The 10,923-nt window shown below is 55.4% G+C and overlaps 2 protein-coding genes across 3 annotated transcripts; one reads left to right on the forward strand and one right to left on the reverse strand.

The window, feature by feature from the left end:
* Positions 1 to 434: 434 nt before the first annotated feature.
* Positions 435 to 8,178, reverse strand: CCT3 (chaperonin containing TCP1 subunit 3). The gene is made up of 14 exons (XM_061375145.1): positions 8,089 to 8,178; positions 6,759 to 6,820; positions 6,372 to 6,422; positions 6,231 to 6,293; positions 5,753 to 5,849; positions 4,968 to 5,085; positions 4,707 to 4,893; positions 3,531 to 3,680; positions 2,908 to 3,040; positions 2,414 to 2,495; positions 2,114 to 2,294; positions 1,217 to 1,462; positions 666 to 797; positions 435 to 586 (listed from the first exon to the last, which is right to left on the reverse strand). Exons 1-14 carry the CDS (start codon positions 8,117 to 8,119, stop codon positions 482 to 484), a joined length of 1,638 nt encoding a protein of 545 aa, XP_061231129.1. The 5' UTR covers positions 8,120 to 8,178; the 3' UTR covers positions 435 to 481.
* Positions 8,179 to 8,409: 231 nt separating this feature from the next.
* SSR2 (signal sequence receptor subunit 2) lies at positions 8,410 to 10,504 on the forward strand. 2 transcript variants are annotated; one of them, XM_061375308.1, is made up of 6 exons: positions 8,410 to 8,474; positions 8,557 to 8,711; positions 9,107 to 9,205; positions 9,592 to 9,700; positions 9,813 to 9,890; positions 10,059 to 10,504. In XM_061375308.1, the coding sequence occupies exons 2-6, from the start codon at positions 8,557 to 8,559 to the stop codon at positions 10,167 to 10,169; spliced, it is 552 nt and encodes a 183-aa protein (XP_061231292.1). In that variant the 5' UTR covers positions 8,410 to 8,474; the 3' UTR covers positions 10,170 to 10,504. The 2 variants fall into 2 exon arrangements, with proteins under 2 accessions (XP_061231292.1, XP_061231291.1); XM_061375307.1 differs by lacking the exon at positions 8,410 to 8,474 and having other exon boundaries at positions 8,516 to 8,711.
* The last annotated feature ends 419 nt before the right edge of the window (positions 10,505 to 10,923 follow it).

The raw sequence follows: 10,923 nt of genomic DNA on the forward strand, positions 1-10,923 counted from the left end.
CTCCTTCCTCGCAGGTGAACTGGTTTCCAAACCAGTTGGAGCACTGGGAGGGAGCCCTGGCCAAAGGGCAGCTCTGCTGCTTTCCCTTCCCCTTATGGAGGCCTTGGAGCAGGTCCCAGTGTCTAAAGGGGCTCTGGGAAAGCTTGGGACAAAGGGATGGAGGGGTGGGATAAGGGGGAATGGCTTCCACTTGCCACAGGGAAGTGATTCTGCTCCTGCCTGGAAAGGACAGGGAGAACCCCAAGGGCTCCTTTCCCGAACCCCAGCACCATTCCCTGGTATTTATGGGATCCCCCCCATTCAAAAGGCCCTGGAATGCCGTGATTGGGTTTATTTCCCAAGCAAACCGTGCCATTCCAGAGCCTGCCATTCCCATGCACCCTGAGCAGGGCACTGAGCCCCCTCCCACCCTAAAGCTTCAGCCCCAGCAAGCCGGGTGCTGGCTTGGTTCTTTCCCCATGGGATCCCTCATTCCCGGAGCTCATTCCTGGGCTGGCTCCGGTGCTGCCGGGGCCTGGCTCTTCTCATCCCCCTTCTTTTTGTGCCCGGACACGATGTCATCGATGCGGAGCAGGAGAACAGCCGTCTATGGAGAGAGAGCATTGGGAACCAGTCCGGAACTCCAGCCCCATGGAGCAACCCCAGGAGCCCCCCTAAATCCTCACCTCCACCGCTGTCTTGTAGGTCTGCAGCTTGACAGCCAATGGCTCCCAGACCCCCAGCTCCTTCATATCCACCAAGGCTCCGGTCTCCCCATTCACCCCCCATGTCTGGCTGTTGTCCTGAGTGTGTTTTGCCTGTTGGGAATGTCGGGATCACCACTTGGGATCGTCTGAGGAGGCCTCTGTGTGGCCTTTCCAGTGGGAAGCTGGACAAGGGATGGACAGGACAAGGCGGGGGGGGAATGGCTTTGGACAAGGGATGGGTTGAGGAGGAACGGCTCCAACTGGGAGAGGGAAGGGTTAAATGGGATCTTGGGAATCTCTTCCCCATGGAGGTGGTGGGAGACTGGGAAGGGTTAAAGGGAGAAGCTGTGGCTGTGTTCAATGGTTGTAAGCTCCCTTCAACCCAACCCATTCGAGTTTCCATGCTTGGGAATCCACCACAAAGCCTTCAAATCCCCCCATCAAATCCTTGAGCACTGGGATCCTTCAATGCAGAACCTCCCCCAGGGCCTGGCTGTGGCTCCAATGGGAACCCCATGATCCCCGCTTACCCTGAGCGAGGTCAGCAGCCGGATGGTGCTGGCGCCGCAGTTCTGGATGAGGGTGCGAGGGATCACTTCCAGCGCCTGGGCCACGGCCCGGTACGGCCACTGCTCCACCCCCGTGATCCCTTTGGATCTCTCGGTCAGTGCCTGCGCCACGGCCATCTCCGTGGCTCCCCCGCCCGGCACCAGCTGCGGGTCCAGCAGGACGTTGCGGCAGACCTGCATGGCGTCCTGCAGGTTCCGCTCCACCTCCTGCGGGCGGAGGGACACGGGCATGGGAGCGGGATGAGGGATATGGGATGAGGGATGCGGGGATGGGAGCGGGGATACAGGGATGGATGCAGGGATATGGGGATGGGAGCGGGGATGAGGGATACGGGGATGGGAGCAGGGATATGCGATGAGGGATACAGGGATGGGAGCGGGGATACGGGATGAGGGATACGGGGATGGGAGTGGGGATACAGGGATGGGAGCAGGGATATGGGATGAGGGATACGGAGATGGAAACAGGGATATGGGATGAGGGATATGGGGATGGGAGCAGGGGTATGGGAATGGGATCATAACTCCCCCCTCCTAGTGCTGGGAGCAGCAGAAGGGAGAAGGAGGCTCCTTAAGGGGAGAGCTTAGAGCAGCTCCAGTGCCTAAAGGGGCAGCAGGAAACCTGGACCAAGGGATGGAGAGGACAAGAGGCTTTAAGCTCCCCTCCAACCCAAATCATCCCATGGTCCCTATGGAAAGCTGTGGGCAGGCTCTGATTCCCTTGCAGAGAATGGATGAGATGGGAATTCCGCAGCTCCAGAACCCAAAGGAAACCTGGACTTGGCTTCGAGCTGCTCCGAAGGGAAGCAGCGACTGCCCCAAGGAGGAGGAGGAGAGGCAGAACCCGCAGGAACTCACAGCCAGGATCTCCTTGCTGGCTCCCCGCAGGACGATGGTGCAGGCCTTGGGCTCCTTGCAGTCGGTGATGAAGGCAAAATACTCATCCCCAATCTTCTTCACCTCAAAAAGCCTGGCCCCGGTACCCACATCCTCGTCCCGCAGCTCATCCGTGCGGCTCACGATGCGAGCTCCACAGGCCCTGCACAGGAACCAGGGGCCGGTCATGCATCCATAGGGATGGGAAAGGGGGGGAAGGAAGCAATTCCATGGCATGGGAGGAAAAGGAGAGGCTCCAGGGAGGAGGGAGCCATCATTGACCTGGCGATGCGGTTGTTGTCCGTCTTCCTCACCCTGCGGATGGCCGTGATGTTGGCTCTCATCAGGTAGTGCTGGGCCAGGTCTGCAAGCAGGTTTGGGGGGTTCAGTCACCCCTCAGCACTAATTAAGGCTCTTTACATTAATTAAATGCAATTAGCTGCTACAAAGGGAAACCAAATGCACTTTAAGGCAGCTTTTGAGGCTCCTCATTGCTCTTTTGATGCCTTCCAATTCCTGGCCAAGCCAAATGCTCTTTAGAACTGCAACCTCAAGCCCCTCATCCCTGCATCCCAAATGCTCTTTAGAACAAGGCAACCTCCAGCCCCAAAATCCAGGCCTTGCAATGGGGAATTCTGTGTTAGGAAGCTACAAACCTGCCCCAAACCAAGGGGAAATGAGGTTGGTTCTGAGGGGTTCAGAAGGTGCCAAAGGGTGAATTTAACCCAGGATGAGCCTCATTCAGATGGAGATAACCCCAAGAAGCGGGTCAGTACCTGAAATCCCTTTCTCTGTGATGACCAGGTCTGGTTTGACCCTGATGAGGTCTGCACACATCTGCTGGATGGATTCCTCCTCCATCTGCAGGATGCGGGCAAAGTCTTCCTCACGGGTGATCTCGATGTCAGTCTGCACACAAAGAGATGCAGGTTACATCCAGAGCCCCCCAATACAGGGATCTGAGCCCCCCCCGGTTACATCCAGAGCCCCCCAATACAGGGATCTGAGCCCCCCCAGGTTACATCCAGAGCCCCCCAATACAGGGATCTGAGCCCCCCAGGTTACATCCAGAGCCCCCCAATACAGGATCTGAGCTCCCCCGGTTACATCCAGACCCCCAATACAGATCTGAGCCCCCAGGTTACATCCAGAGCCCCCATACAGACTACCCCAGGTACATCCAGAGCCCTACAGGGATCGACCCCTCCAGGTTACATCCAGAGCCCCCCAATACAGGGATATGAGCCCCCCCAGGTTACATCCAGAGCCCCTGGATACAGGGATCTGAGCCCCCCCAATGCCTCCTGGGCAGGAAGCAGGGAGAAGCATCCCAGGAAACCTGGGGAAGGGGCTTTGGAGGAGGTTTGAGGTCCCAGCCATTCCCTTTGGGGCTTTTTACCTGGCTCTCCCCTTTCTTGTATTCCAGGGAACAATCGAGAAGGACGATGCGGGGGTTCTTGATGAGGCGCCTCATGCGGGGGTGAGTTACATCTTTATTCACCATGATCCCCCGTAGCACGCAGGAATCCTCACTGAAGCCACCTGGGATCTGTCCCAGGAAAAGAGGGAATGAGGCATCCATGTACTCCAGGTCTCCAGTGAGACCCGGACAGGCTGGAGTTGGGCAGGGAGTAACTGGATGGGATAGAACAAGGGGAAGTGTAGAGTCCTGCATCTGGGCAGGAACAACCCCAGGTTCCAGTATAGGCTGGGGAACGACCTCTTAGAGAGCAGTGTAGGGGAGAGGGACCTGGGGGTCCTATGGACGACAGGGTGACCATGAGCCGACACTGTGCCCTTGTGGCCAAGAAGGCCAATGGCATCCTGGGGTGGATTAGAAGGGGGGTGGTCAGTAGGTCCAGAGAGGTCCCCTTTCCCCTCTACTCTGCCCTGGTGAGACCCCATCTGGAATATTGGGTCCAGTTCTGGGCCCCTCAGTTCCAGAAGGACAGGGACCTGCTGGAGAGAGTCCAGCGCAGGGCACCTGAGATGATGAAGGGAGTGGAGCATCTCCCTTATGAGGAGAGACTGAGGGAGCTGGGTCTCTATAGTTTGGAGAGAGGAGACTGAGGGATGACCTTATCAGTGTATATAAATATATAAAGGGGGAGTGTCCCGAGGCTGGAGCCAGGCTCTTCTCAGTGGCAAACAATGATAGGACAAGGGGCAATGGGTACAAACTGGAGCACAAGAGGTTCCACTTCAACTCCTTCTCAGTGAGGTGCCAGAACACTGGCCCAGGCTGCCCAGGGAGGCTGTGGAGTCTCCTTCTCTGGAGGCATCAAAACCCACCTGGATGCATCCTTGTGTAACCTTATCTGGGTGTTCCTGCTCTGCAGGGGGATTGGACTGGATGAGCTTATGGGGTCCCCCCAATCTCTAACATACTGGGACACTGTGTGACTCTTTATGCTTTCTAGGAAAGCATCCCCACTCCTCAAACCACCCTCCGAGAAAGGAAAACCCCTCCCAATCCAGCCCGCTGCACGCAGCGCCCAACATGAGGCCACTTTAGGAGCATTCCCCTTGGGAATCATTGGGTTCCCATGGGAAAAGGAGCTCAGGACACGCTCACCTTCTCCACCTTGGCGTATTTCTTGATGTCGATCTCCTTCCTGCCGTTCTCCTCCAGCTCCACCGTCCTCACGGCCTCCAGGGCAATGCTGCAGGCCAGCTCGCACCACCGGTTGATGGCCTTGGTGTTTATGGCGCTCTTGATGATCTTCAGCATCATCTCCTTGTTGTTCACATCCACGGGAGTGCTGCCCCGATGGGGGAAAGGGTTATTCCCACCAAATCCCTTCTTTTCCAACCCTTTCCCAAGGCCTGAACTCACCCGATCTTCTTGAGGATGCTGATCATGTCATCCAGAGCCTTCCGGTAGGCGCCGATGATCACCGTTGGGTGCATCTGCTGCTCCAGGAAGTGCTCAGCAACAGAGAGCATCTCTCCAGCTGTAAGGCAAAGCCCACACCTCAAACTTCCTCAGTTGTGGAATAACGGGAGAGAGAGGCAGCGTCACCAAGCAGGGATAAAGATGTCGTTGTCCCGCTGTGTCCAATGTGTGTGGGGAGGCCATACTGGGAATACTGGGCTTAGGTTTGGTCCCCGTTACACAGCATGGGCTAGGGAGGATCCACAAAGATGATCCAAGGGCTAGGAAGTAGAGGTGGGAATGTGCAGCCTGGAGAAGGCTTATCCCAATGTGCCACTCTTAAGGGTGGTTACAAAGGTGGAGACCCCCTTTTTACATGGAATCCCATGGAAAAGACAAGGGGTGATGGGCCCAAGGTACTCCTGGGGAGATTCCCAATGGAATTCCACAAGGAATTTCACACAGGGAGAGCAACCAGCCATTGGAATAATCTCCCCAGGGAAGTGATGGGCTCCCCAGTGTTGGACACTTAACACTGGGCTAGTTGGAACATCAAGTCCAGGTCATGATACCCCTGGAAAGGTTGGAGCAGATGATCCCTGAGGTCTTCTCCAACCTGGAATTCCAGGATTCACCTTTGGAAGGCCAGATAAGGAATATCTGTCCCATTAAAGGGTATTTATCAGGCTGAGATGGGCCAAAAGGGTGAAACCCTGGAGCAAAGGCACATCCTTCCCTCTCCTCACCCAGGATGATGACGGATGTGGTCCCATCTCCAACCTCTTCATCCTGAGTACGGCTGATCTCTATCATGGATTTAGCAGCTGGATGCTGGACCTGAATCTGGACAGGAGCAGGAAACAGGGCACTGAGCCAGAAGATGCAAGCTGAAGCTTCCAGCATCATTCCAGCCCTAGGGAATTCCCATGGAACACTGAAGCCCAGGACTCCAGCCTGCTCTTCTGAGGGGAAAGGGTGTTTGCAGGGCACGTTTCATCCCTTATAAGCCCCTCTCTTGGTGCTGCTGGTTAGAACCTGCTGCTTCCAACAGAGAGGATGAACCAGCATCATTCCCCATGCCTGGCAGTGCTCAAGGCCAGGCTGAAGCATCCTGCTCTAGTGGAAGGTGTCTTTGCCCACGGAACTGGATGAGCTTTAAGGTCCCTTCCCAACCCATTCCCGGATTCAGTGGTATCCCTAAAATTCCCACTCCCAGACACTCACCTCTCTGAGAATAGCATTGCCATCGTTGGTCATCACAATCCCACCCATGGGGTCCAGAAGCATCTGCAAGCCAAGAAGCACCACTTGGTCATGTGGGGCTCAACACAGCCTCCAACACAGGGTCCTGAGCAAAGCTCTTACCTTCATCATGGCTCGTGGTCCTAAACACGTCCTGATCACGTCCGCTATGGTCTAGGAGGAACAAAGGACATGAAGAGGGTTGGAGGGCATCAAAAAGGTCCAAACCACCCCATAATGGGACAAGCAGCTGGGGGACAATGGAAGGAAGCTCCTCTCTGGGGTGGGAATGAAACACAGGGACTGGCATCACCTAAACCCAACGGCAAAGCTTAAACACCTCCAGATTGGACAAAGGGGAACCTCTCCCCATTCAGTTGCACTGAGACCTCATTTCCATGCTGCTTCTGCTCTGGAGTTGGGATAGAAAGCTCCAAATCCCCATTTTCCCCTCTTTAGTTGGACCCATCCATTCACACACACACACTGCATGAGGGCAGGAGCTGGTACCTTTGCAGCAGTGATGTTTCCAGTCTGGACTTTCCTCCCCGACTCCCGTTTCATGTTCTGGCCTATGGATATGGGAAAGGAAGAGGCCAGTGAAGTACAAAGAGGCTTGAAGTTGATCTCTTTAAGTCCAAACCTAACCCAGAAGCTGCTGCACAGGAGCTTTTAACCCAGATGCTCCCATTATTATATGGGAAAGCATATAGTAACACAATATATGTATATATAATGCCAATATATATATATACAATATATGTAATGCAAAAATACATTGTAATATGTGTATATATAACACAATATATGTATATATAATGAAAACATGCATAGTAATACATTAGAATATATGTATATACAATGCAATATATGTATATATAATGCAATATATGTATATATAATGCAAATATATACATAGTAATACATTACAATATATGTATATATAATGTAAATATATATATAACCATACAAAGATATATTACAATAATCATATATACAATACAGATATATATGAGAAAGCATATAGTACTCTTTAATATACATGCATATAATAGATATAGATAACATATGATACAATAATGTAATATGCATATATATAGCATATATACATATATAAAACACGTGTATAAATAATACTATAGGTAAAGAAAAACCCTGGTTTAAACTCAGTTTTATCCCTGCGTTCTCTGCCTTAAGGATGCTCCAGGCTCTGCACTGCTCTTCCTCCATCCCCAGCCTGGATGGGCACCGCTTGAAGGCAGGAAGGGATGGATGGGGACGGAACAAAAGCAGCACAAAGGGGAGCAGGGGGCCAGCAAAGGGACCCCGGTGCTCACAGCGCACACGGTGCAAATGGGGTAGCAAAAAGCAACGAGCTGAAGGGGAATAACGGTATTAGGGAGGCAAAACCCCTTCCCCAGGCCACTAGGATGGGTTGAACGGAGAGGGTTTGGGTGCCCCATCCCTGGCAGTGCTCAAGGCCACGCCATGGCTTTAAACGAGCTTTAAGCTCCCTTCAACCCAACCCCTTCTGTGACTGCACGAACACAGCCGAGCGCCCCCCTCACAGCACCCGTGGGGACGGGATTCGGGCCTCAAGGCCAGGCCAGGAGGCCGCAGGCAGCGCTGAGGAGTTGGGGGGGATCCGAGGCTCCTCAGGGGCCCCTTGAGGTGAAGGCCTCGGGGCGGGCGCTGTCTGAGGGCCCACGCGGCCGCCCCGACCCCAACATGGCGGCGGCAAGGGAAGAAGGGAAGAGAACCGGCCCCAACCCCGGTCCTAGCGCTGATCCCGGCCCGACCCCGCCGCAGCCCCCCCCCGGGGCTGGGCACCGACACTCACTGAGCACCAGCACAGGCCGCGGGCCCAACATGGCGGCGACAGCGGCTCCGACCACCGAACCTTCTGGAGACACCGGGCGCTTCTTGCCGCCTCACCGTGTCCGCCGCACCCTACCCCCGCCCACCTGCCCCGCCCCGACCAATCCCGACTCGCCCCGGCGGCGCGCTGACCAATGAGAAGGCGGCGCCCAGCAGCAAGTTGGGTTGAGGCGCGTTGCGGAGGGGGCTGCGCCGTAGCGCGCATGCGCACTGGGAAAAGCACACTGGCGGGGTGGGGTTGGGACTACATTTCCCAGCGTACCCTGCGGCCGCTTCCGGCCGCCATGTTGGCCCTGAGGGGCTGCCTCAGCGCTGACGCGGCCGGAGGAGCGAGGCCGGACCGGAACGGTGAGGAGCGGAGGGCACCGGCGGGCTCCGGTGTGGGCATTTAATGGTTAAATCCCCGCTTCCCTTCCGTTTGTGCTCCCAGATGAAGCTCCTGGCGCTCGCCGTGCTCGCCCTGTGCTCCGTGGCCCGCTGTGAGGACGGCGCCCGGCTCTTGGCCTCCAAGGCCCTCCTGAACCGGTACGCGGTGGAGGGCAAGGACCTGACCCTGCAGTACAACATCTACAACGTGGGCTCCAGGTAAGGATCAACCCCACCTTTATGTGTGTGGGGATGGACGGGAGCCGCTTCCCGAGCTCCATGAGGCGCTGTTCCCTTTGCTCCCACCGGCCCTGAGTTTCCCAAGTGGAAGCTGGGATTCCTCCTGTTCTCTCTCCTGTTGGTCCGTGTCGTGCTCCCCATGGCGCAGCCTCCCTCGCTGGGCTTTGGGACCTCTTTCCCACCTCGTTGCCTTTCCTTTTTGCCCTATGTCAGCTTTCTTCTTTCAGCCCTCTCCCTATAGCATCTCATTACATTGCATTGCTTTCCCTCCCCATCTGCCACCTTCTGTTCCCAAACCACCTCACCCAGGATCCCTATGGACTTCTGTGTGTGGAATGCCAAGGCTGATGTCCCCTTCTCATCCCTCTCTTCAGTGCAGCGTTAGATGTGGAGCTCTCGGATGATTCCTTCCCCCCGGAAGATTTTGGGATTGTCTCTGGAATGCTCAACGTCAAGTGGGACAGGATCGCTCCGTATCCATGGACTCGCTCCCAGTGCTCCTCCTCACCCCTGGAGCCTGACCCAGAGCAGCACAACAGGGATGTGGAGCAGCTCCAGTGCCTAAAGGGGCTGCAGGAAACCTGGGAAAGGGCTTTGGATGCAGGGACAGGCCAAGGGGAACGGCTTTAACCTGATAGAGGGGAGGATGGAGATGGGATCATAGGCAGAAACTCCTCTCTGTGAGGATGCTGAGGAGCTGGAATGGGTTGGAACTGGATGAGCTTTGAGCTCCCTTCCAACCCAGCCCATTCAGGATTCCACCGATGACTTTTCCCTCTGGTTTGCAGCTCCTCTTTCCCCATCTCCTCCCTTTTCCTTTAGCTGAATCCAAGCCTTTTCCTTAACTCCCATTGCTCAGAGCCAGCAACGTGTCCCACACCGTGGTGCTGCGGCCTCTCAAAGCCGGCTACTTCAACTTCACCTCGGCCACCATCACCTACCTGGCACAGGAGGGGGGCCAGGTTGTGGTGAGTGCCATTGGGCACCAGTTTCCCTTCCCTTTAAGGCTGGCCATGATCCATGGCCCTGCTCCAGAAGGAAAAGGGAACCGATCCCATCCCATTTCCCCCTCTTTTCCAGGTTGGTTTCACCAGTGCTCCGGGGCAGGGGGGGATCCTGGCACAAAGGGAGTTCGACAGGAGGTTCTCCCCACATTTTGTGAGTACCTTTGATGGGTGTTGGGTATGGATTGCACCCAAACAAGAGCTCTGCATCCCAGTGATCCCTGGTGGGATTTGAGCCACGAGCTTTCCCATAGGGACAGTCTGATGCCTTTAAGCCTCATCTACATGGCTTTGGGTTGACTCTTCCAACATCTTCTTGCAGCTGGATTGGGCAGCTTTTGGTGTGATGACCCTGCCCTCCATTGGCATCCCATTGCTGCTGTGGTATTCCAGCAAGAGGAAGTATGACACCCCCAAAACCAAGAAGAACTGAGCCAAGCCGATGCCACCAGCACCCATTGGGATCCAGGCTGGAGCAGCTCCACCTTGCACAGGGTGAGGTGGTGCCTTCCCCACCCCAAATCTGGACACCCCAAGCCCAAATCCGATGTGGGAGCTCGAGGTCCCGCCTTCAACAATGAAACCTCCGTGGGGAACAGACCTGGAGCTGTTGATGCTCCTCTAGATGGGGTCCAAAGAGGTCTCCTGGTATCCCCGTTGTGCTTCCATGAGCAACGGATTGGGGGGCTCTGTTCTTCCTGGTGGCTCGCATGGGTTGAGGTGGGATTTGGTACTAAGGGTTTTGTAATAAAATGAATCAGAATGGAATCTCTTTGCTTTTACCAGGATATCCTGGAGGCATCTCCCTGCCTTTTGGTGTGGATGGGGGTCAGGAATATCAGTCATGGAACCCAGGAATGCTTTGGGTTGAAGGGACCTTACAGCTCATCCAATTCCACAGGCAGGGACCCCTTCCACTGGAGCAGGATGCTCCAAGCCCCTGTGTCCAGCCTGGCCTTGAGCACTGCCAGGGATGGGGCAGCTCCTCTGGGATCATTCCAGAGCTGGATCCCAGTGCAAGGTTCCCCCCACAACATCCACACTGGGATGCTCCAGGCAGGACTTGGTTGCACCCCAAAAGTCCATTTCCTCACCAGGAGATGGGATTCTCCCATCCCGCTGAGATTCCAGATGGGAACTTGGATGTGAGGATGGAAGATTCCATTTCATCTCACCCCTGCCCCTTT

Source organism: Neopsephotus bourkii, unplaced genomic scaffold (assembly GCF_033783945.1).
Source record: "Neopsephotus bourkii isolate Nb327-2 ecotype Australia unplaced genomic scaffold, CSIRO-AGI_Nbou_v1 NB_1660, whole genome shotgun sequence".
NCBI lineage: Eukaryota > Metazoa > Chordata > Aves > Psittaciformes > Psittacidae > Neopsephotus > Neopsephotus bourkii.